This window comes from Branchiostoma belcheri, unplaced genomic scaffold (assembly GCF_001625305.1).
Source record: "Branchiostoma belcheri isolate BF01 breed outbred unplaced genomic scaffold, Haploidv18h27 scaffold3, whole genome shotgun sequence".
Taxonomy (NCBI): domain Eukaryota; kingdom Metazoa; phylum Chordata; class Leptocardii; order Amphioxiformes; family Branchiostomatidae; genus Branchiostoma; species Branchiostoma belcheri.
The window spans coordinates 5,582,780-5,608,797 of record NW_017803909.1 but is presented as its reverse complement, the minus strand read 5'-3'; the positions used below and the strand labels follow the sequence as shown (position 1 = coordinate 5,608,797).

The window sequence follows — 26,018 nt, the reverse complement described above, 5'->3', positions numbered from 1 at the left end:
AGAAGGCGGCTGACTGAAAGTAACATATTAAATGAATCACTGTTTCCATAATATGATGACTTGCATCCGTCTGTTTCCATGTAGATCTCCCGTATCATCCGCACCCCACGTGGGAACGCTCTCCTGGTGGGAGTGGGTGGATCAGGCAAGCAGTCTCTCACCAAGCTGGCCTCCTTCATCGCTGGCTACAAGACCTTCCAGATCACACTGACCAGGTAAGGGTGAGAACTATGCTGGGTGGGTTCTTAGATCATTGTAGACTACACCCTTCTGATCTCTACGTACTCCTCACCGAGATACAAAAAGCAACTGTCCCTGGTGCTGCATACTTTCTGCAAAAACAGACCTATTCTTGGTACTGAACACCATCCATGCACAGGCAAACAGACCTGTCCTTGGTGCTGAACACCATCAACATACACTCAAAGAGACCTGTCCTTGGTTCTGAATGCCATCAATAGTCAAACAGACCTGTCCTTGGTACTGAACACCATCAACATACAGGCAAACAGACCTGTCCCTGGTGCTGAACACCATTCATGCACAGGCAAACAGACCTGTCCTTGGTGCTGAACACCATCCACACACAGGCAAGCAGACCTGTCCTTGGTGTTAAACACCATCCACGCACAGTAACACCCTGTAACTCCTTCTAGTTCCAAATTACTACAATCACTTGTAACATTACTATGTCCTAGGTCTTACAACCAGAACAATCTGATGGATGACCTGAAGATCCTGTACAGAACCAGCGGAGAGAAGGGCCAGGGCATGACCTTCATCTTCACTGACAATGACATCAAGGACGAGGGCTTTCTGGAGTACCTCAACAACGTGCTGTCCTCAGGAGAGGTGGGAAAAATTAGATAACTTTACAATTTTATGTCACTGTTTGGCATTTGTATCTGTTCATCTGAATAGATTACATCATCATCATCATAACAGATAACATTATGATAGTTTAGAGTACACAGGTGCTCAATGGACTTAGAGAATGTTCACAGTAAAGAGTAGGCCACTGTAGACAGGATTCTTTGTGCTTAGATCAACAGTAAGATACTAGATTTAACTTATTTTAAGAGACTGACAAAAAGTCGCCACAGTGATTACAAATAGGTAGTCCTTATGAATATATACAGTGGACAGGTACAAGTTTGACGTTTTTTTTAAGTGTAGTGTTCCTACAGTGTACATTTGTTTTAAGTTAGAACTTTGGTCCAACAAAAAAAAGTTCTCTCACCTAGAGCTTTCGACCAGTCCCTGTCACGGCCCTGATGTAAAAAGCCTTTTTCACCTTGCCTTGGTCAGTGTCCAATATTATTGCAGTGTCCAGTGAAACAATATATCCAGGTGACTCTATGTGGATGTGTTGTGACTCTTCTGAACTGGCTGAGCTTGGCCGTTAGTGTGCCTGGAACCTAGCCTGTACCTACATTTATTGTTTTATACAAGAAAACCACTATACTTTTTAAAGATATTAAATTCTCTTTCTCTCCCCAGGTGTCTAACCTGTTTGCGAGGGATGAGATTGATGAGATCACCCAGGAGCTGATCTCTGTCATGAAGCGGGAGTACCCCCGCCGCCCTCCCACCATGGAGAACCTGTACGACTACTTCCTCACACGTGTCCGGCAGAACCTCCACGTGGTGCTCTGCTTCTCACCTGTAAGTCTCTGTGCAGTTGCGCCTCCTTGCAGATTGTTCAATAATTGCACCTCATCAAGTAGGAAAAATACAATACTACTTATATTTTCAGTCTGACACGAGGAATTTTGAGGAAAAAATCTTGCTTGTAGTATTTTGATGTGTAAGTCTCTGTGCAATTGCTCCTCCTTGCAGATTATTTAATAATTGCACTTAACAAGTAGTTGTTTCATCATGTAAGAAAAGTACAGGAATACTCAGATTTTCAGTCTGACACAAGAGGAATTTTGAGGAAAAAAATCTTGCTTGGCTTTCCAGTATTCTGATGACCCCTTAGTCTCAAATTGCCAATTAGAATGTGATCTGTATAAAGGTCCTGCTTTATATATATAATTATTTGTCACTGTCAGTTTTGCTCATGTCTTTGGCGATCATTTGTAGGTTGGTGAGAAGTTCCGAAACCGAGCCCTAAAGTTCCCAGGCCTGATCTCCGGGTGCACGATGGACTGGTTCCAGCGCTGGCCCAAGGACGCGCTGATCGCCGTGGCTGACCACTTCCTGGCGTCCTACCAGCTGGAGTGCACGGCGGACACCAAGACTCAGCTGGTGCAGCTGATGGGCACGGTGCATGACGGGGTGGCCGAGAAGTGTGCAGAGTATTTTGAAAGGTGCGAATCATACTTTCATCAGGATTTGGTAGAAGTCTTTTAAAATGATTGACTATGTACTGCGGCACAAAACTTCAAACTTTGAGAGAAAAAGTCTGCCACCGAGTTGACCTATGCAACAAGGTTGCTGGAGGATCTAAGGTCTAAAGACGTACTGTCACAGTCTGAAGAACATTTCTTATTAATTTTGTTACCTTTTGAATATCTCAAGGATTCACCTGAATTTCTGAAAAAGACAACAATTTCATGTGCTGCAGCAACAGTGCATGATCTGAGTAAATATTTGTGTCATACATTCTCTCCCCATAGCCTTTTGAGTAACAGTTACTTCTCACAGAGATCTAGAATTGACACAAACCCTCAAAGCTTTATGTGAGACATAACAATTTTTTTCTGAACCCTCAACTCAAATTCGTTAAATTTGTCTAGCCACATGTCAGCAAGATGTTACAGCTGTGAATGAAGTACTAGCATTCTAGTACTAGAAGTACTAGAATACCTAGCCACAATACAAACTAAATGTTATCATTCTTAATATAATTATCATTTCCAACCTTTATTAGGTTCCGCCGTGCCACACACGTGACACCCAAGTCTTACCTGTCCTTCATCAACGGCTACAAGACCATCTACGGGGACAAGTCCTCGGAGGTACAGGAACTCCAGAGGAGGATGAACACTGGTCTGGACAAACTCATGGAGGCCCAGCACTCCGTGTCCCAACTCAGCGTGGAACTGGCAGAGAAGGAGAAAGACCTGGCCGTGGCTTCTGCTAAGGCTGAGAAGGTGGGTCCAAAGGGCTGTTGCAGTCGAATCTGAAATTTTGGTTGTCAATTGTCTCAAAAGTCATGTGTCATCTGTCACATTGCAGGTTTATAAGCACAAAATATTGATTGATATGCTTCATTCCATAGTTAATGCTTATAAATCTGCAATTCTCCTCTGGTCTCTCAGTCACTGACGAAAGCTAGTGGATACTAGCTGAAACGTCTGACCGTTTCCAAAATCATATCCAGTTGCTTGAGTAACTGCTTTTTGGCAAATTTCATAGATCCATTCCCTAATAGATGTTCCTTTGCATTTGTTTGTTTGTACTTTAATTCAATCTTGACAAAGTTCTAGCAGGTTCTTTAGGGCCACTTTTCACAGAGACTGAGAGGAGAGGCATCCCTGGGTCGTAAACAAAAAGTATGTTAGTGTTCAACTTGATAATACATGGAGAACCTTGTCACAACACTAACCTAAGATTACAACATTAATTTGTTAATCTGCAGGTGTTGAAGGAGGTGACAGAGAAAGCCCAGGCTGCCGAGAAGGTCAAGGCCAGGGTACAGAAGGTCAAGGACAAGGCCCAGGCCATTGTGGACGACATCGCTGCCGACAAGGCTGTGGCGGAAGAGAAACTGGAGGTTGCCAGACCTGCACTGGAACAAGCAGAGCAGGCTCTTCAGGTACTTTATAAGTACAAAATGTATAATAAAAAATATGACAAAGATAATTCATTGCTTTTGAGTTTATTCCTAGTTTTTGTTCTTAATGCAGGCAATGGTGCCAGAGGTTTAAAGAGTAGAAAATAATTGTGTTACCCTGAAAAACAACTACAACAACAATGATTATTTTAAAAAAATCATATTTCTGTTACATATTGATGTGCTACTTCTCTGTATCTATCAGAATAGAATCATCATCGAGTTTCATTTTGTGACATAGAAACATTAATCTGATGTTTTACATCATACTTTTGATATTTCAGACCATCAAACCATCGGATATTGCAACAGTCCGAAGACTGGGTAAGCCTCCCCACCTGATCATGCGTATTATGGACTGTGTGCTGCTGCTCTTCCAGAGAAAGCTAGACACGGTCACCCTTGACCCAGAAAGGGCATGTCCCAAACCATCCTGGGCAGAGTCACTCAGGGTAAGTGTATGCTGCCACTCAATTTTTACTGATAGATTTTGCTTGCATTGCATCACAGATTGACTGCTTTGAGTCATGTCATTTACTGTCCTTGGTGCTGAATACTTTCCACACTTTAAAGTAAACCTGTCCTTGGTGCTGAACACTTTCCACACTGTAAAGTAAATCTGTCCTTGGTGCTGAACACTTTCCATACTGTAAAGTAAACCTGTCCTTGGTGCTGAACGCTTTCCACACTGTAAAGTAAACCTGTCCTTGGTGCTGAATGCTTTCCATACTGTAAAGTAAACCTGTCCTTGGTGCTGAACGCTTTCCATACTGTAAAGTAAACCTGTCCTTGGTGCTGAATGCTTTCCACACTGTATAATAAACCTGTCCTTGGTGCTGAATGCTTTCTACACTGTAAAGTAAATCTGTCCTTGGTGCTGAATGCTTTCCATACTGTAAAGTAAACCTGTCCTTGGTGCTGAATGCTTTCCATACAGTAAAGTAAACCTGTCCTTGGTGCTGAATGCTGAAATAGTAGTCCCAACTCAGCCCCAAGCTGTGTGGTCTGTTGATGAACAAAGTACTGTCACTATTCCTCCAGGTGATGGGAGGAGCAGATTTCCTCAAAACGCTCATCAACTTCCCGAAGGACACGATTAACGAGGAGACTGTTGAGCTGCTGCAGCCGTACCTGGAGATGGAGGACTACAACATGGAGACGGCCACCAGGGTCAGCGGCAACGTGGCCGGACTCTGCTCATGGACCAAGGCCATGGCCTACTTCTACGGCATCAACAAGGAAGTCCTGCCACTCAAGGTAATCAGCACATTAATCAATTTTTGTAGTTTGTGCTTATAAACCTGCCTTCTCTTGCTAGTCTCTGGTGTCACTGGTGAAAGGTAGTGGATGCTACCTGAAACACCTGTGACCACTTTCAAATCATATCAAGTTGCTTGACTAACTGTTTTTTGGTGTAAGGTAATCAACAGTCTGACTGGTATTTGGTTGTCTGGCTTATTTTTCTTTGTGTATGACATTTAAAGCAATTTTGTCAAAATGCATAGTGTTAATTGTAGTTCCAGTAACTTAGAGAAATGTACAATGTATGCTGCCATTTTATTCCAAGTTATTCTAACAGAATGTATGGTGCTGATTGTGAATCAAGAAGTTATAAAAACAAATTGCAACAAGTATATCACTGTGATATACTTAATTTGTGATAAGAGACTAATGATTAGTTCCTCACTCAGTCAATGACATTCAGTCATCCATATCTTAAGACAAATCCTTGAGTGCCTTTTTTTATTAGTCATGTACATGTACATGTACATCAGAGCTGACTAAGGTTCTTTTTGTTGCCAGGCCAACCTGGCTGTCCAAGAAGCCCGTCTGGAGAAGGCCAACATGGACCTGCAGGAGGCACAGGAGCAGCTGGACGCCAAACAGCGGGAGCTGGACATCGTGCAGGGTCAGTACGACGCAGCGGTCAGGGAGCGGCAGGAGCTGATGGACGATGCCGAGACCTGCAGGAGGAAGATGCAGACGGCGTCCAGTCTGATCGAGGGGCTGGCCGGGGAGAAGGAACGCTGGACACAGCAGAGTAAGGAGTTTGCTGCACAGATAAGGAGGTGAGAAACTTATTGACACCTTGCCAACAGCTCTCAACAAAGTCAACAGTTTTCACACAATAATCTTTTAACAGGGCTCAGAATCCTTCCAGCTGCAGGTATCCTTGGAACTAGGCAAGTTTTGTCTGCACCACTCTGCAGGCAAAGCAGATTTTATGAAGTACAACATGTATTCATCAAAGTATCAAACTGGAAACCATTTTAACTCTTTTCACAGTATTTCATAGGTGGTAACAAATCAACTTAAATCATCAGTACAGCACATAAAAATGGGTACAAACACTTTGACCCATACCCAGTACATAAACCAGAGCAGGATATGTGATATGCATCCAATTTTACATATTCGTGTGGTCTTTCGAACCCTGATTTATTTATTTTAAGTTAATATCATTTTACGGTAGCTAGAGGTGGTCCTAGAAAATGTTGAGAATGACTTTCATACTGGAGACTTTGAGAGGTGCATGACTTCATACAATTCAAACCTGCATGGCCTTACTACCGGTACCTTTTATTCCACCCCAGGCTTGTGGGAGATGTTCTGATGGCCACAGGATTCCTGTCGTACTCCGGACCCTTCAACCAGGAGTTCCGCCATCTCCTGCTCACCAACTGGCAGAAGGAGCTTCGCTCCAGGAAGATCCCGTACACACAGGACCTCAACGTCACCAACATGCTCGTAGATGGGGCTACCGTAAGCACTTTCAGTATCTTAAAAATATGATTATCATGTTTTTTTATTGCGACAATAGTGAAAGACAAGAAATCTGAGATTCCAATCGCCTTGGAAGTACTGTATTATGACCAACACAGATACAATGAAAATAAAAAAATCTGCATATTCTAGACCCCAATAGTTAATCGTATACTGAGAACCCAAGAAATCGTTCCAACCCACCATCATGAGTTACAGCTGCAAACACACAATTTGAAAATAGAAACAGAACCATTCCACGGGGGTAAAAACTAGGAAACTTTTCAGGAATTGACAGTCCTTGCAGTATTCAGTTTTTACACTCAGTAAGTCTTGCATCGATCAAGCTGTGGAATAAGTTTACTTAGTTGGCATTACTAGCATTGTGTTCATGTATTTTGATATGAGTGTCTCACACAGTTCTTGTTGTTACTGTAGGTGAGTGAGTGGAACCTCCAGGGTTTGCCCAACGATGAGCTGTCCATCCAGAACGGCATCATCACCACCAAGGCCTCCCGTTTCCCCCTGCTGATCGACCCTCAGGGACAGGGCAAGAGCTGGATCAAGAGCAGGGAGGCTAAGAGGGAACTACAGGTAGGCACGCAAACACCAACTGACACACTACCATCCTCTTAACATCACAAAACCCACACATTATAGAAAAAGTGGGATCGTTGGTCTTCCACTGTCTCAAAAAAAAAAGTCAAAACCATGAAGTTCAATTTAGTGTTCAGTAGTTAGAGTAGTCACATACTATTGTTACCCATCCTGTTGTACACTTTTTATTTTCATGTTACATGTACTTGCAATTAGCCTACGGGCAGGAATTTGCAATACACTTTCTCTATATACAATCATCATGTACAAAACATTGGACATCTTAGTAGCCACTGCCTTCAGAGAAGAAGTCATAATCTCGTAGTGAACATAGTGCCTGAATATTTATAATGTTCTATTTGGAAAACTCTCAGTTAATGTACACATTGACTTGCTTGCTAGCAAATAGTACTTTAAATCAATTTGGAGTAAGGACTTTTTGCATCGATTTCAGAAGTGATTCTCAAAGATTTAGCACTGGTGCAGTGTTCTGTCCTAAGCTAGATAGAATCAGTCTGTTGACTACAGCACACTGCTTACAATGTATGTGCACATACAATGCTTGTTTTGATTAAAATGTGGCACTCACTGTCAAATGTGCAGATCACGTCCCTGAATCACAAGTACTTCCGGAACCACCTGGAGGACTCGCTGTCTCTGGGGAGGCCGCTTCTGATCGAGGACGTGGGAGAGGAGCTGGACCCTGCCCTGGACAACGTGCTGGAGAAGAACTACATCAAGTCTGGGAAAACTCTCAAGGTTTGTCTACTAAGTTCATTATAATTGTTTCCATCACATAATCATTAAACTGCCGTTAAGCGTAACACTCCTTGACCAGTTTTGTACAGTCATTTACATTTTGTACCTTCAGCTATATTTTGGTACCAATTCTGTATTCGTTATGAGGGTTAGGCAGCAGGGAAAAGGTTCTATAAAATGCCTTAAGACTGTTTGATTTCTTTTACTCATACCAGGAAGAAACCCTAGCCTGCTTTTGAAAAAAATTACAGGTAACTGGGTGGTAACTGGGTGGTACATGTAACTGGGTGACTTCTTTAATGTGCATACAGTGTGGCTGTCCTTAAACATGTCTAGCATTAGACAGTTGAATTGCCTCTGTAACTGTAGAGCCACCACAGTGACCATAGCCCTGAAAGTATTCCTACCTTTGTACAGGTGAAGGTTGGAGACAAGGAGGTTGATGTGATGGATGGGTTTGTGTGCTACATCACCACTAAGCTGGCCAACCCTGCCTACACGCCTGAGATCAGTGCCAGAACGGCCATCATTGACTTCACCGTCACCATGAAGGGACTGGAGGACCAGCTGCTGGGCAGGGTCATCCTCACAGAGAAGGCTGTAAGTGCTACTAAATTTGTCGGTTTTTAGTTATTTTTTGAAAAAAATTGTCAGAGCTTCAGCCCATTTATCTTTCAAAACATAAACCATGGTGCAATCAAAACTGTTTTCTGTGTCATTCACATTTCCACAGACTCCCATACTGGCCTGTCATTGGTGGTTACTTTTGTATGTTTACTGAAGGAAAACATATTGTTTTTGCCCTGTTTCCTCTTCTTCTTCTCCAAAGCAATAAGGTCAATGACCTGAACCACATGTCACCATTGTAACTAGTGTTGGGTTACATCATGTTGCAATTTTATAGCACAAGGGATTTAGACTCCTGTCACCATATATATATGAATGTGTTTTGAGTAAGAATTACAATATGTAACAGAGCAGACCATATGCAAACTAAGGTAAACATTATGCATTTGCTTTACAAATGTTTAAGTTTCTAGTTTAGTTTTAAAGTTCCCTGAGTCGGAGATCTATGTTCACAAAAAGGAACTGTTACGGCCCCAAACAGCTAGAGTTTACATGTATGTTACACAGACCTTCTGTTGGTTCTGATTGGTTTTGATGCCTGTTTGTCGTACAGGAGCTGGAGAAAGAACGTGTGGAGCTCCTGGAGGAAGTCACGGCCAACAAGAGGAAGATGAAGGAGCTGGAGGACAACCTGCTCTTCAGACTCACCAACACACAGGTAGGATCATCTGTCAGTGACTGTCTGACTTCAAGAAAGCATCGGAATATACTCTTACACAGGAACAGACATACACAATGTACCTCTGTGCAGAGTTTCATCAGTATTCCTACAGTAACTGTATTGTACATTCTGCATTGTATTGGTCTCATGTCACATTTGTTGTTCTGAGAGCATTATCTGGATGGGATGTTCTGTACAAAATTCAATGGTCTTCTTCTTATTCTCATTGTCTACAGTTGGTTCTGTCTCTGCTTAAAACTTCTACGACATCAAAATTGTATAATGACGAAAATAATAATATGACTGTGCTGTTCCTCTTATGGTTGGTCACTAACAAACAAGCAGCTAGATCCTGAAAATTGCACAGACTGAAGAGACATTTTGTTCCTCTCAGGGTTCCCTTGTAGATGATGAGTCCCTGATCGTGGTGCTGTCCAACACCAAGAAGACGGCGGAGGAAGTCAGCCACAAGCTGCAGGTGGCCGCAGAGACGGAGACGCAGATCAACACGGCGCGAGAGGAGTACCGTCCCGTGGCCACGCGCGGCTCCATCCTGTACTTCCTCATCGTGGAGATGAGCCTGGTCAACGTGATGTACCAGACCTCGCTCAAACAGTTCCTGGGGCTGTTTGACCACTCCATGGCCAGGTAGGTAGCTTCATGTACAGCAGAAAGAAAGTATTACACAGAAAGTGATCTCGAACCAGTTTTAGCTCACTGAAGAGCTAATCTCCTACTGGTCGTGACAGAGAAGTTGTGTACTGAGTATTTACAGGTTCATTGTACTGGGGAAATTCCCCTAGTTCTTTTCGACAAGCACAATGAACAGTGGACCACAGTTTAATGTCCCATCATAAGGACTGTGACACTTTCCAGTAGCGTGCATGTCGGGTGAGCGACAACAGCCGGGATTCAAAATCCCAACCTCTTAGTCCAGAGGCAGGGCCGCTAACCACTGGACTATGCACGGTACCGAGCCAGGACAGAGTAGACCCAGTCACTGTGGCAGTCAGTATTGCCGTAAGGAAGGTAACAGATGGATACTGAAATGTCAGTAACTGTTAGATTGTGTACAAATAGCTTAACCAGTGAGTTACAAACCTGAGAAAACTATTCACAGGGCCAGGGGAGGGCTGCTTTGACTAGTGATATTGGGGTTTTCTTGAGGACCTTTATTCTGCTTTCCAAGACCGCAAAACATGGAATGATGTTTTTAATTTAGGGTACCCCCAGCCTGGTACAGTACTAGGTAATTAGCAAATGTTGATGTGCTTTAACCTACATTGAAACTGGTGGCTTCTTATGACCTATTTTGATTTGAAGACATCTTGCTCACTGTACTGTTTGTTAACTATTGCCATCTTGTACAGGTCAGCAAAGTCTCCCATCACCAGTAAGCGTATTGAGAACATCATTGACTACATGACGTTTGAGGTGTACAAGTACACAGTACGAGGCCTGTACGAGAAACACAAGTTCCTCTTCACCCTGCTCCTCACGGTCAAGATCGACATCAAGTCCAAGAAGGTCAAACATGAGGAGTTCCTGACACTTGTCAAAGGTAGGAGTCTTGTACCTGCTCTTGCTATGATCTTAAAGCGTTTGTTTGAACCATTCTGTATTCATAAAGGACCTTAAAGTGCAGGATGCCAATATTTATATTTCAGTGTTGCCTCTTGCATGCTTAATTGATACATATTGAAACATTGTATGGCTTTTGGATAGTTTTGTTTTAATACCTGTTCAACTACAGATTCCATTACTCTCTGATGAAAAGAAGTGGATGCCACTTGAAATGTCTGGCAGTTTTTAAAATCTATCCAGTTGCTTGAATAAGAATTTATGTGAAACATCCGGTAATCACTAGATTCTCAAAGACTTTATTTCCTATCAATTCAGAACTCCTTTTACTGTAGGATATATAGGAGTTTTCTTACACAATCAAACTTGTCCTACCTTGCTTGCTTTAGAGCTTCTGACTGTGACTTCTTGCCACTATATGTTAGCAGATGTAGGTGGCAAGCAAGGTAGAACAAATTTGGTTGTGTAAAAGAAAACCTATCCTATACTCTACCAACCTGATGAAACAGCTTTTGGCTCCTTTTACTGTGTAGTGCAAGTTCATTTCATTGTGGTGCTGTTCAGAATTAGAGTCATCTCTAAAGACTTAGGCAGTGAAGACTATTTCACCATGGCATTGTGATGACAGGTGGTGCATCCCTGGACCTGAAGGAGGTGATGCAGAAGCCGTGTAAGTGGATCCTGGACATGACCTGGCTCAACCTGGTGGAGCTCAGCAAGCTCAAGAACTTCAGCGACATCCTCAACCAGGTGGGAAGTCTGTCACCTTGTCTTTTGTGTTCTGTGCTTTTTGTCGAGCCATCGTGTATTGTCTTTGGAATCCATAAAAGTGCTGTCAATACTTGAACTAACAACAAATTTATCACAAAAATCAGTTGCTAGCCAGTTGTACCATTTTATTGTAACAGTTATAGTCTACACATTTCAAGAAGTTTAGAATTCCTGTGCAAAGTTTTTTAGCATTTTCATTTAGAGAAACTTTAAGACAGATAGCGTTAGTTCACCAGGTACTTGTTACAGTAGTGCTCTTCCTTTTCTTCTGTTATCCTTATCCTTTAAATTAAGACACCCTACATTCTGTTCTTAGTAATGCGACCAGTCTTAACAACAGCCCACTGACTGTATTTTACAGATCACCCGTAATGAGAAGGCGTGGAAGAGCTGGTTTGATAAGGAGGCACCTGAAGATGAGGTCATCCCTGACGGGTACCACGCCTCGCTGGACACCTTCCGCCGTCTGCTGCTCATCCGCTCCTGGTGCCCCGACAGGACTCTCAACCAGGCCTCCAAGGTACATGTGGGGAGTTTATAATACAGTAGAGGGGATTCATTCCTCAAGCTAACCAACATCTTGCACACACAGTCGTCCCTCAGTAAGACATCTGGAGCCGCATAGTTCCTGTTTAGAGCTTTTATTCAGCCTGTCTATCCCCTATACTATATAAATACGGGGAGTTGATAAAAATATTTCATTAATGGCGAATTTTGTTTGTTCGCACTAATGCTCTCAGGGAAAGAATACAGATTCTGAAGTTGTGTCTTAGGATATGTGGAGTTCCTCATGGGTACTTACCCACGTGGGTCCCTTGAGTCCAGGAGAGGGCAGGCATCTGTAAGAGAACTGAAAAGGATACAGTACTACGAAGATCCCATCCCTGCAATGTCCTTCCTCCACCTAAAGAGAACCCAGAGTACAGATTCCTCAACACTCAATATAAACTTCCACTCAGTAGGACAAAAAGTCTTTGTAAGAACCACGAAAGACTTACAAAATGCAGAGTAAGAGTAAGAATTGTTTTGAAAGAAGTGCTTTGATCTAGGATCTGTGTATAACAACTTTGTTATTATTTTATACAAACACAGTAACTGTAATATCACTGACATCATCATGAATTGCAAATGGTTTTAAATTTTATCAAACCATTAAAAAATAACACACTAAAAAGCACAACATTGTAGCCCTGGTGCTAAATTTTAGTGTACTATTATACATATTACTAAAACCACCTCCAAAGACAATTAAGTATTTAACTTAAATTTACATTTTGAGGTCGCTGACAGACATTGTCACCAAGCTTTAAATAACACAATTATCACAATGCTAAACCTGGTGCTTTGTTCACAGTACATCCTGGACTCCATGGGAGAGAAGTACACGGAGAGCGTGATCCTGGATGTCGAGCAGATGTGGGGAGAGACGGACAACCGCACGCCGCTCATCAGCTTCCTGTCCATGGGCTCGGACCCCTCCAACATGATCGAGGCCCTGGCCAAGAAGAAGGGGATCGAGTGTAAGGCCATCTCCATGGGCCAGGGGCAGGATGTGCATGCCAGGAAACTTCTCAAGCTCTTCATGGAGACGGTGAGTCCTGATGACTTGAAGTATATCATTTTACTCCTACTCTCACTACAGCGTGCAAAATATCTGGTTGCCCAGATGCCCCGGGCAACCAAATTTTACTTGGGGCAACCTATTTTTGAACCTAGGTAGCCCAGTGTGCTACCTGAATTTTAAGAATGCCCCCCCCCCCCAAAAAAAAATCATGCCCACTTGGCTTGCACCACTGTATCCAGCAGATGCTTTTTAATTTTAGGTATTAATGGCTATTACTAGTATCAACTAACTAAAAGCTGTTAGAAATATTATCAAAGGCTTAGTTATGTAACATTACTTAATTTGAAGAAAGTAGTAACTTATAGGTGGGGTAACCTAAAATTCTGATGGACAACCTAATTTTTGCAACAAAGTGGACTATACTGCACTACTATCTCAACCATTGGAAACCTTAACTTTGGGTGCCTTTCCAGCCTTGTTTTGGTCTCAAATACTCTCTGCAGAAAGAATTATAGCTGTTGTGATGTTTTTGGAAAAAAAAAGATCCCACAACCCATAGGACACAAAAGCTTGTTTTTGTCAATCCATGTTCTTTGCTTTCAATAGATTCCATTGTATAATTTCAGCTTTAACTTGAGTAGGTTTGTCTTTGTCCTTGCTGAACACTTTCCATTGCGATAAAGAGCCCTACATTCTCTAACCAAAACTCAACAAAGGTGCAGAAGTAGCCTGGCGGCATTTTTCAGTTAAGAATTTCTTCTCTTTATTGAGTGTGTTGATGTCTGTTTCAGGGTGGGTGGGCACTGCTACAGAACTGTCATCTGGGACTAGACTTCATGGATGAACTGATCAACATCATCGTGGACACTGAGGTGATCCACGACAGCTTCAGGCTGTGGATGACAACAGAAGTCCACGATAACTTCCCCATCAACCTACTACAGGTCAGTACTTAACACAACATTCTACAGCAATGTACATTTTGGATTTGTTTGTGTGATTGTGTGTTTGTGTGTGATATTTTCATTATCTCAAGCTCCCTGCATGTTAGAAAACTACTCACTGACAATTAACAAAGGAGGAAAATAAGATCACAATGGGATTGTGTCATAGAAGAAAGAAAAGGTCAAAACTACACATATGATAATGTAGGTTTACTATTTAATTGTACACTGATGCTTCAAGCAAATTCAATGTCATTCAGTTGTCTTGTGAAGTTCTTTCTCTCTGTTTTGCTACTTAGACATTTTCAACACCTTCATGATCACTCTCTCTACTAATGTCCCTGGAAGAAGAAGAAAAAAGTGACAGTAAAAAAAACAGAGCTTCTGTACTAATAAAAGAGACTACACATATGTATCTCAGATACATTGTACATGCAATCAATAGTGAATAGTTAAAACAATTTCTGCCAATGTCCTGATCTCCTTCCCTTGTTTTTTTTTGACAGATGTCCATCAAGTTCACCAGTGAGCCTCCCCAGGGAGTGAAGGCTGGTCTGAAGAAGACGTACGCAGGAATCAGCCAGGACCAGCTGGAGATCAGTAACATGCCTCAGTGGAAGCCTATGCTGTATGCTGTGGCATTCCTACATACTACAGGTACAGGAATGGGAACAGTTGTATATATTATGTTGTATATATATTAGATTTACCCCTGGTATTCATTGAGGCAATTAACAGCTACTACCACATTCATAAAGGCAATCGACAACTAATACCAATAACAAGCATCAGTAGATGGCTTAGTTTGAAAACACAGTCACTGTGAAACATTAGAGATGATATTTAATTGATACTACATTGCCAAAGTAAGTTTTTGGTAGGCTTTGAAATACCCCTTGTTCTACATGTACAATGTCCAATTCCTTGCCACTACTGAACTGTTGTCTGCCCTTGTGGACCAAACAGATTTTACATGTACATTGACTTGACATTGTTGCAATTGATAACTTAGGCCACACAAAGTTTGATTCTTCATTTATTCATTTAAGACATTGTTAAAAGGCCACACCAGTTTTTTGTCTCATTTGTCCTTGTCCTCTTTGAGATAGATGTTGGCCTACGTACACAATTGCCGTTTTGTTCATTATGAATAAATTTACTACTTTTCAACTGTTAATTGTTGGCTTATTGTTGAATTTTTTTTAAATTTTTCCTGTGCAGTGCAAGAGAGAAGGAAATTTGGTCCCCTGGGATGGAACATTCCTTATGAGTTCAACCAGGCAGACTTCAATGCCACTGTACAGTTTGTACAGAACCACCTGGATGATATGGACATCAAGAGGGTGAGTTGTGTCTTCATCTTTGAATTATGACATTGTGCTTAGTCTGGTATTCTGTGATAACCACTGCTCTGAGAGAAGAAAAACAACTACATACATGTACAGTATCAATCTTTTCCTTTTATATTCAATTACTTCTACATGAACCACACCACATGCCAATGTTTCAGCAAGGCATCACTGGTGTGTAGGGCTACATGTAACTGCTTGCCACAAAATGGTGCTATGTCAAAATTACAATCCCATTAATATGTAATCCACCCTGCTACAAACTCAGGTCTCATGTTTCAATTCAGAGCCTGTTCTATATATTCCATTCAAACTTTTACTACTAGAGCTAAATTTTCATGTTTGTGATAAGATTTTGGAATTTTTATGAGAGTAACATAGTTTGTAATGCTAGAATATATTGTTATGTGGTGTTGTTTTTGTATTTTTACTGGAAAAAGATGATTTTGAAAAAGACTTAGGCTTCAATCTAAAAATTGATATGAGGGTGCTGGTTTGTTACATGAGAGTGCAGCGCCCCTGTTCCCCAGGGGGTCGGCCCTATGTTACGACAGCCCTATGTTACGACAGCCCTATGTTACGACAGCCCTATGTTTTGATAGCCTGGGTACCATCCCCAGTAGTATATTCGCTGGTTATAGAGTTTGCGAATATACTACTGGGGATGGTGCCCAGGCTAATGTTTTGACACCCCCTTTTTTCAACGTGTTCAGACACCAAGTGATATAAATTATTTGTGAGTGTATTGAGTGTAATGATCTCGAAGGGAATTTTCACGTAATATATTGTCACTAGTGACAGTGTTTCCGCCGCTGAGAGATCCTGAGAGGCCGTCCAGTTGGGAGGGCCAGGTCGCGAAAATTAATTAAGTTATATGGAACACGTCGCGAAAATTAACTGAGGGAGCGGGGCATTTGTTTACACTTGTTTACAAGTTGAAACTGTCCACAAGCATTCCACATTTTTCACAAGTATTGACATAAAAAAACACTGCTACAAATGGCAAACGTATCGTCAGGAATACTTAATTAGGACATTCTGCTGCAAAACTCCGGCTATCGCGGGCGCTACCAGAGGTGCCCGCGATAGCCGGATTTTAAGAGTGAAGAGCCTTGCTTCGTCCGTACTAGCAACATTTCCGCTACAAATTACTAGTCTACAAATTACGCCAAAAATACATCAAAACATGTAAAGAAGCGTCATCTTATCTCTCATACACGAGACAAATTTTGTGGTACCTTTCGCGTATTCAAGCAACCCGGAAGTGTCAGCGAACCGCGGCGTGGATAGCGAACTATGGCGTGGATTTTCATGCAACCCGCCCGCTACAAGACCATCAAAAACATATAACTTCCAAAAGAGAATTTTTAAATCCGAAATGATTTTTTTCGAGGAAAAAATATTTGTGGATACATTTTACTGGATGGAAACTTGAAAAACGGGTTTTATTAATGAGATTAACGTATGCGAAAGGCGCCGACATCAATTGTTCGTCAGCATATAACAATAACAATAGCTGTCGTAACATAGGGCTGTCGTAACATAGGGCTGTCGTAACATAGGGCTGTCGTAACATAGGGCTGTCGTAACATAGGGCTGTCGTAACATAGGGCTGTCGTAACATAGGGCTGTCGTAACATAGGGCTGTCGTAACATAGGGTATGAACCACAAAAAAACCCGTTATTCACATGTATGATTGTGTGGTCCTCTCTTCCTCTTATGTAGGGTGTGTCCTGGAGCACGGTGAGGTATATGATTGGTGAGATCCAGTACGGTGGGCGCGTAACAGATGACTACGACAAGCGACTCCTCAACACCTTCGCTCGCGTCTGGTTTAGCGAGCAACTCTTCTCACCAAACTTCTGCTTCTACAAGGTCAGTGTGAATGATTTTTCAAAGAATTTTCAGAATCACTAATAGTTGATAAATATGCCATGGGTTAAGTATTGAGATACAAGATTTTCAATTATCGGTGTGCAAAATGTGCCCAAAGCAAGTTATAGATCATAATACGTCAGTCCAAACTGGACTTCATAATATCATTTATTGCCTTCGTCAGAAGGACTATGGAATCAGTTGGCCTTATTGTGGGTGACTGCGAAATTAGCAAAATAACTCTTTCCATATATGGGCGTCCGGTTACTTGCCTGGAGCAGCTGAAGGGAAGATGAATTACAAGTTTTGATTGGAAAAGGAACGTTTTAAGTAATTTCTTAACTCCTGTCTGCTTACTTTATTTTAGCATTATAAATTAGCATTTACATCTAATTTGCCATTATTTATCATGTTGGATGATCTTACCAAATATGTATAATTTAGTACAAAATATTGATTTTGACAAGTCAGTGTTACAAGCTACATGTACATACTGGTATTTTGAAGAAGAAAAAACATTAAGGTTTGTATACTCAGTACTTGTATCTGTTAACTCGGCATGTTTGCATTATTCATGAAACAAGACATCAGTAAGTAAAATGATACGAACCTGACTGCAGGACTTGGCAGACAAAACTTCTCCTTGCGTTACAATCCAAATCATCCCAGAGGGCCAACTTCAAGGTCTTGTTGCTGTCGACGCGGTAAAGGACCCAACTGTAAACACACAGCTGATTCCCCCTATAGTTGTTGGGTTCACCGAGCGCCCACTGGTTGTAGCCGGTCCCCAGAGCAGTGCCGTCCATCCACACCCACTTGCCTTCTTGTCGCTGTAAGCCGATCCAATGGTTGTTCTTGCAATTGCCTCTCACCGAGAGAAGGAAGTCGTTGATGCCGGTGTCGCGGGGCATGGCGAGGGTGCCTCCTTCAGCCCGACAGGTTTCGGCCGATTCGGAGAACGTCTTCTTGGCCCCAAAGTATTTGTAACAGACTTCACGATACTTCTTGTAACCGCCTGGACAGGTTGCTGAATAAAATGGTAATATCTGGTCTTGAGAGACATGGTACCTACACCACATAGACTGTTGTCTACACAAATTCTATTCTTTGCACTTCTGGTTTTTTTTTGCTTTAATCTTTAAGTGATGGACTTGGCGTTTAGAGGTATGAAAAAGCAAAGCTTTACACTGCCAAATTTATGTAATAGCTTCTTTCCAAACATTTCAGATACTTATCATCCATCGTTGTCCACACTTCTGTTTTGGTTTATCTCTTTCTGAAGAAGTTGGCTGGTTCATACATGCGCCAGGTTCTACATCTTAATGTTATTCAAATCAAAGTCTTTAAACCTTGTCAAACTTAAGGCTAGTTTTAGTTTGACGAATTTCCTTTCCTCAAGTTTTGTGTCAGGAGTTATTTTTATGTCATTAATTAGTGCTCAACTGCAAGGAAATGGTGCATATTATATTCAGTATAAGAATGGAGACTCAAGTGAAATATGAAATCTTCGTACCTGTTATGCGTTTCAGAGCGGGCTTGTTCTCCGGTTTGTCTTGGTTATTCTTCATGTTATCCTCCAGCATCTCCAGACGTTTTAGTATCTTCTTCTCCTCCTCCAGTCCTGACTTGGTCAGCTTTGTCACGCTGGCTGCAACGTTGTCCACAGATTTCTCATTTTCCACTAGCTTTGCCGACACGTCCTTTTTCATTTCCTGTAAATCAAATGCCCTGCTGTACAGCCTTGTTTCGAAATGGATGGAAGCAATGGATATTTGGGGTAGGTCAACTCGTCATCTTAGTGGTAAAATGTTATTCGATAAAATTGGATTTTACTGTTGAAATTGCTAACACATCAATTCATCAAGTCTCCAACATGTCATCTAGGCTCTGATATGTTTTATGAGAAGAATTTTCTTCATACCTGCTGGTGATGAATCCATCCAGAGACGTTTGCCTGGATTCTGGCTGTCTTGGTGTCCAGCATGCTGACTGACAATTTCAGCTCCGACAGATCATCATCAGTTGTCTTCTGGTCGAGCTTGTTGAGTGACAGCTTCAGGTCTTTCAGATCGCCCTTTGTCTCCTGGTCAAGCTTTCGGACTGTCAACTTCAGATCAGACACCGTCACAGCTGTATAAGTAGACAAAAACACTGAATTATGTAGGAAAGAGGACATACAAAAATTATAACAATTAATGAAAGTTCACTGTTTAATCATTTTCTACTGACCATTTTCGAAAAAAAATGCATTGTACATTTACCCTGAAAGATGGTAACTCCCAGCAGACCGAAAATCAGGACCATTGTCACCACAGCGTAGGTTTTCAACATGGCGCTGGTCCAGCCTCCGGACTGACCAGGGCTGCTCATACCGACCCCTGGGATGTACCCAGCGGTCTCAGCAGAGGCAGGTCCGGGGTCGGCGGCTTGGCGCTTGTCGTTAGACTCAGACCTGGACAAACCTGAAGGATGTACAATAATTATTTATTATATATTAAATCTCTAAGCAGATCTTTCGGTTGGGTGGCAAAAGACCGTATCCATTAGCCATCCTGTATCCATTGGCCGTCCTGTATCCATTTCCCAACCGAAGCCAACTTTGGGGGGCTAATGGGTACTGTCTTGCCACCATAAGATCTGCTTGGAGATTAGTACAATATTCAATATATCACATTTCTGCTGCAGGGTTGAATTCTAAGAACTATAGACACCATACCTTTGCCAAGTGATGTTAAAATTTATGACCTATCAAATTGAATTATAAATGTTTTTTATCGATCATATCCTTATTTGTATAAACCACATTCAGTTGATCATTTTCCCAACCCAATGACAGTCTTATCTTGAGAAAGAAGGACGTTGTACATGTAAATTATTGATACCTAATTTTTATAGTTGACAAAATTTCTACAATTTCGTCTTGGAATCCTTGTTAACAGATACATCTAAATGCATTTACAAAAGGATGTTTTGGCCAGCCATAGTCTAGGTATCCAAGATGCTTTGCGCGTGAGATCAAATTAGGCAAGTGAAGCCACCATTATCGTAAGAGTTGTATTATGATTTTACGTTTCACTTTATCTGGGCGGCCATTCCAATTTTTCTTTCATATGCTGTAAAGAAGTCATTACTTGGTGATGGTAAGGACATAAAGATGGGTAAATTTTGAAACTATAAGAGAGTTAACTAAAGTAATTTTACCATAAAGTATTAAAGAATGTCCTTTTCAGGGAAGTAAAAACCTAAAATCTATTTTAGATAACCCAGTCCAGTAATTCTCCTCCAGCCTTGATATTCACCCGTAAGACCTACATGTACGTATACTGACTGGACCACTGGTCCAATTTTTGTAAAAGGAAGGAGCTTGGTAAGGTAAAGTGTGTATCCTTCAATGTACCTATTCGCAAAACTTATCAAAATTGGGATTTTAAGACCTAAAATCAGCAAAAAATCGTTAAGATCATCTATTAATGCATGAAGGGATGTGTCTACTGGTTGAATAGAAAAACTAGAATCATCAGCATATTGTGCTATCTTTGTTTTGAATGTATCGAACTTTTCGAGCCAGTATTTCCACACATAATATTCCTGATATTTACAGAACCTTACCTGGCTCTTTTGGTAAGGCTGAGGCTCCAGGTATGGGGTTCAGGCCGGATCCGGAGGCCCTGTTTCTAGTCGAAACCCTCGACGGGGAGACCGTGCAGGCTTCCTCGTAGTCATTGCTGGCATCCTCGTTGTAGGAACTGCTGACGTTACAGGCCTTCTTGTAGATGTTTTCTTCCATCGCAGCGCAGGCAGCTGTCTTCTCTCCACCAACTTGTTTACCTGAAATGTAGCGTTTCAAATGTTCTCTGCTGTTTTTTACATCCACAATGATTGTCTGGTACTTACGTTGGCACTAAAGGTTACATGAATTAAGTCAAAAGAGAAAAAAGCGAGAAGAAAGACGCAATTCAACTCACCTCCCTTAGATCCATAGGCACACCAAACAGTGACGCTCCAAGCCCCACTCACTTCACTCGCAGACTTATTAAGCTCGCAACTCTTTTTACCTCCATGAAAAATGGAGGTATTGTTTTTGGCGTGTCTATGTTTGTCTGTGTGTGTGTGTCTGTGTGTCTCAGTTCAGCAAATTTGTTGTCAGCATAACTTCAGAACGCCTTGATGGATTTGTGATGATATTTGGTATGTTGGTAAGTCCAAGGACATTAGACACAGAGTGTGTAATGTCCTTGGTAAGTCTTATGAAGACAAAGGTGAAGGTAAAATATGGGCCTCCTGGTGGCTGACCTTGGTACTGCAGCAGAACTTCTGGTTTTTATATCTTTTGTCCTGAACATGCTATGGTCTTGACTTTTTGGTGACAGATAGCTTTTCCTGTCAGGAATAAGTGGTGTGGGTTTGGTCCCCCTAGCAGCTTGGTGAAATTTTTTAAAACCGATAAGTCCAGATGGGAACAACATATTTTCATCATTTCAGGGTGTTCCGTAGAATAAAAAAAGGATTAACATTACAGCAATTGTTTTGTACTCTAGACCAAATTAATTAAAAAAGTAAAGAATACACATGACATTGTTCATTTATCTAGAACAATGTCCCTCTATCTGGTGACCTCTAGTTGGTATTAGCTACTAAAGGAAATTCAGTTCTAATCAAAATGTCCTGTTTGCAGGGCTATGTGATTCCAAAGTGCCAGAAGATTGAGCAGTACCATGAGTACATCAATGGCTTACCCACCTCAGCCACTCCAGAAGTCTTTGGTCTGCATCCAAATGCCGAAATCACGTAAGTAGAGCACGGAATTTTTGTTGTAAAATGAAAACTTTTGGTTTCTGTTACAACATTGTATTTCATCTTACATCTTACATACTCATCAGGACAGTTTATTCCAGTGTCATTAATTTGTGAAGGAGGTTTACCTCCTGCAGGAGTATTGTGGTCAGTTGGTTTTACATGTTCGCAGGTTAACCTCATGGTTCGTCGTCTATAGGCATGCCCTTGGCGATGCCCGTATTTTTATTTTTACCATTATTATGATAGCTATTTTTGTGGTTAATGTGATTTTTTTTTCGAGTCAGAAATAGCTGGATTTAATGTAATATTTCAGAAGCACCCCTACATTTAATAGACTTTTGGAACCGGCCGTAGATAAACAATTGTTAAGGATTTTATATCTAAGAGTTTTTCTGCATTGCTTTCTAGGCACTCGAGCACGGTTGCCAAAGATGTCCTGGACACCATCCTGAGTATCCAGCCTAAGGACAGTTCAGGAGGGGTGGGGGAGACCAGGGAGGCCATCGTCTACAGGATGGCTGATGACATGCTGGACAAGCTACCCAAGGACTACATCCCATTCGAGGTTTGTAGAGTGAAGTCTTCTTAGCAGTGTATCAAATGGACCTTACACAGTTACATGTACAAATGTATCTCTAAGCAGGTTTCTTGGGGGCAAGACACTATCCAACCAACCAGAACATTGGAAACTGTCTGGCCAGTTGGATAGTATCTTTCCCCCTAGAGATCTGCTTGGATCAAATGCAGCAGTCTCTTGCAATGTGAACACTCATGATTTTAGGTGTTAACTATGTAAAACTGTACAAAAACTATAGTAATGGTAAAATACTGCTATTTTGCTCAGGACATATGGGCAAGAGAATGGAAGCTGAACACACTGTAAATGAGGGTTAACAATGGACTTGAATCCAGCTGTAGTTACTGTACTGTTACAGTAATATTGTATGTGCTTGCACAACTGTGTGACCCAAGAGATAAGTAGATGGACAGTGGCACTTTCCTGTACATCATGTGGTGTAGGAAGGACTTAAACTTAATTCAAAGTTTATTTATCAATAACCATCCATTCCCCCCCCCCCAGGTGAAGGACAGGTTAAAACAGATGGGTGCGTACGCTCCCATGAACATCTTCCTGCGTCAGGAGGTGGACCGCATGCAGAGGGTCATCACCCTGGTCAGGAACACCCTTAAGGACCTCAAACTGGCCATTGACGGTACCATCATCATGAACGAGGTAAGGAGAAGATTCATGTCTAATTGTGAAGAAACAAGGTCTTTTTGAGCCTTTGAATATTCATGAGTACCTTTCGAGTTCTGTTTTTTCATCCACCTTCTGAAATGAAATAGAAAGGTCGCAACTGCATTGTGTAGAAATATTCATGAAAACCAAAGTAATTATCATCATACACACAATGTAAATCATGTTACGTATCTCTAATATTGTTACATTTCTTCCATTTATGTTAAACTTTGTATTATAGATTGATATATATATAAGTCAATGTCAAAGTGATCGACGTGAAGTTACAAACTCATAGTTTAGAGACTGTTGGAAGTCTGTCCACTTCTTCAAGATATGCAGTAGTTATTAACAAGTTCTCTGTGTAACATTCTTGTAGGATCTTAGCATGACCAGTTTATCTAGTACTTATGATACGAAAGTTAAGAAACATCTGTGGTAACATTGAAGTCATATGATTATTTACCAATTAGTTTGAAGAATGTAATTTAGTATACTGTACTACAGATTAGGTTAGAAAATAAAAGTCCCTGTGTCCTGTTACAGAACCTGCGCGATGCCCTGGACTGCATGTACGACGCCCGGATCCCCGCACAGTGGAAGAAGATTTCGTGGGCGTCGTCCACCCTGGGGTTCTGGTTCACCGAGTTGCTGGAGAGGAACGCACAGTTTGACAACTGGCTCTTCAACGGGAGACCCAACAGCTTCTGGATGACTGGCTTCTTCAACCCGCAGGGCTTCCTTACCGCTATGAGACAGGCAAGTTGGCAGATATCAACATTAGACAGTCCTGATCTAGTTAAGTCGACATGGCTTTCTTAATGTCATGAGACAGGTTAGTCAGGTGCAATTGTACATCATACATGTATGAAGAGGTTCATCAGTCACGTAAAATTAACAGGTAGTAGAATATTCATCAATCATTGACTGTTTACATGTACCTCCAAATTTTATATGTCGACTGTACATCTTGATCACTGAGTGACCTAGACTCACAAGAACACAAGACTAGGTCGAGATTTTTGAGGGTCTTCTGAATATTCTAAAGACAGCTGTCATTCTCTAACTAGTATCATTAAACCACAGGGCTCCCTACCTGCTATGAGACAAGTTTAGTTTATCAGGTTTCTACATACTGTGAGACAAGTTGAGCATAGACAGGAGTCATTTCCAAACTGCAGTAGGGCTTTCTAATTTGTTATGACACAGGTCAGTGTAGACTTGAAAGCAGGGACCTCTTGGGTCTGAGCCAAACACTCTACTGTTATGCCACAGGACCACACATTGTAGTAAAATTAGACTTGTCTTGTGTTGTACAGGAGGTGACCAGAGCACACAAAGGCTGGGCGCTGGACAGCGTTGTTCTGTATAACGACGTCACCAAGTGGATGCGAGACGACGTGGCCCAGCCTCCACTGGAGGGCGTGTATGTGTACGGGCTGTACCTGGAGGGTGCTGGCTGGGATCGGCGCAACTCCAAACTCATCGAACAGAAACCCAAGGTGGGCACACTTTTCTCTATCATATTTTATTTCAAACTGCCCCTTCTATGTTCATGAAAGAAAGGACCTGTTCAAACAAATTCCATCCTAAGTTCTCCAAGTTTACAGACAAAAATAAAACTCCTCTCCTCTTTATAAAATAACAGCACAAAACCCACTTCCACTCTCTCAAAAAAAAGAAGTCAAAACCGACAAGTTAGAATTTAGTGGTTAGAGATCTAGTAGTTAGAGTAGTCACATACATGTACTATACTAGTATCGTTGCCCATCCTGTTGTCCATCCTTTATTCTCATGTCACATGGACTTGCAACTAGCCTATGGGCAAGAGCTTGCAATAAACTTTTCATATACTTTTCAATATGGTAGCATATTTGATTATGCACATGTATACTTAGTTATTTCCTGGTGTTTTCATAGCATGATAGCTGAATAGAAACCAAAGTTATTCATCTATTAATCCATTCACTCATTCATTCACTACTACATGTACTTCAACGTCCACAATATCTAAAAGGTAGACACAGTGGAATAATTGATTACGTTATCTTTACCCCCACCCCAGGTGTTGTTTGAACAAATGCCAGTCATCCACATCTATGCCATCAACACCACTGGCACCAAAGACCCCCGCCTCTACTCCTGTCCCATCTACAAGAAACCTGTGCGAACTGACCTGACCTACATCGCTGCCGTGGACCTCCGGACTGTCCAGTCTCCTGACCACTGGATCCTCAGGGGCGTCGCCCTACTGTGTGATGTCAAATAAACATGATTACAAATGTACTTTTCTACCCTTAATTGTGTAAAATACAGCACAAGTCTAATACATGTAGTTACTTGTTGTTACTTATTGTACTAAAATCTCAAGGCAACAAGAGTTGTAAACCTGGAGTGGCTTTAATTTTATCATCATGATTGTATGTATTTGATTGTATGCTATTGTTTACTTTAGGCCACACCAATTTAATTTGTTGGTTCTCGGATTTTTTCAGAAAAAATATGAAGCGACAGGGCGAAAAAAAATAAAATAAAAACAGGTCTAGGCATCCTATTATAGGCTTAAATGCTATGAAATGAGCCATGGAGTCAACACAAAAGGCTGGGTTAAAATTTAAACATTGAATTTTGAACTTTTAATCAAACCACAGCAATGATAGATGGGAAAACTGTAACAACTAGGAAGAAAAGGACTTTCCTCAACTGTT

The 26,018-nt window shown here is 41.5% G+C and overlaps 1 protein-coding gene across 2 annotated transcripts in view; it reads left to right on the top strand.

Annotated features, from left to right (window-relative positions):
- The window catches only part of LOC109473690 (dynein heavy chain 5, axonemal-like), a 109,693-nt gene extending 83,939 nt beyond the window's left edge, over positions 1 to 25,754 (top strand). Inside the window, exons 51-79 of one of the 2 annotated variants that reach the window (XM_019773652.1) lie at positions 85 to 215; positions 699 to 852; positions 1,501 to 1,665; positions 2,086 to 2,312; positions 2,876 to 3,098; positions 3,587 to 3,763; positions 4,066 to 4,233; positions 4,823 to 5,038; positions 5,585 to 5,850; positions 6,376 to 6,544; positions 6,983 to 7,138; positions 7,745 to 7,900; positions 8,318 to 8,500; positions 9,081 to 9,185; positions 9,583 to 9,836; positions 10,559 to 10,749; positions 11,398 to 11,519; positions 11,902 to 12,060; positions 12,895 to 13,131; positions 13,896 to 14,048; positions 14,555 to 14,705; positions 15,270 to 15,391; positions 17,124 to 17,273; positions 21,949 to 22,061; positions 22,479 to 22,635; positions 23,152 to 23,304; positions 23,857 to 24,069; positions 24,630 to 24,812; positions 25,376 to 25,754. In XM_019773652.1, the coding sequence (XP_019629211.1) occupies positions 85 to 215; positions 699 to 852; positions 1,501 to 1,665; positions 2,086 to 2,312; positions 2,876 to 3,098; positions 3,587 to 3,763; positions 4,066 to 4,233; positions 4,823 to 5,038; positions 5,585 to 5,850; positions 6,376 to 6,544; positions 6,983 to 7,138; positions 7,745 to 7,900; positions 8,318 to 8,500; positions 9,081 to 9,185; positions 9,583 to 9,836; positions 10,559 to 10,749; positions 11,398 to 11,519; positions 11,902 to 12,060; positions 12,895 to 13,131; positions 13,896 to 14,048; positions 14,555 to 14,705; positions 15,270 to 15,391; positions 17,124 to 17,273; positions 21,949 to 22,061; positions 22,479 to 22,635; positions 23,152 to 23,304; positions 23,857 to 24,069; positions 24,630 to 24,812; positions 25,376 to 25,579 (5,058 nt within the window). In that variant the 3' untranslated portion in view covers positions 25,580 to 25,754. The remainder of the gene's footprint in view (positions 1 to 84; positions 216 to 698; positions 853 to 1,500; positions 1,666 to 2,085; positions 2,313 to 2,875; positions 3,099 to 3,586; positions 3,764 to 4,065; positions 4,234 to 4,822; positions 5,039 to 5,584; positions 5,851 to 6,375; positions 6,545 to 6,982; positions 7,139 to 7,744; positions 7,901 to 8,317; positions 8,501 to 9,080; positions 9,186 to 9,582; positions 9,837 to 10,558; positions 10,750 to 11,397; positions 11,520 to 11,901; positions 12,061 to 12,894; positions 13,132 to 13,895; positions 14,049 to 14,554; positions 14,706 to 15,269; positions 15,392 to 17,123; positions 17,274 to 21,948; positions 22,062 to 22,478; positions 22,636 to 23,151; positions 23,305 to 23,856; positions 24,070 to 24,629; positions 24,813 to 25,375) is intronic. The other variant, XM_019773651.1, reaches the window with a different exon arrangement.
- The last annotated feature ends 264 nt before the right edge of the window (positions 25,755 to 26,018 follow it).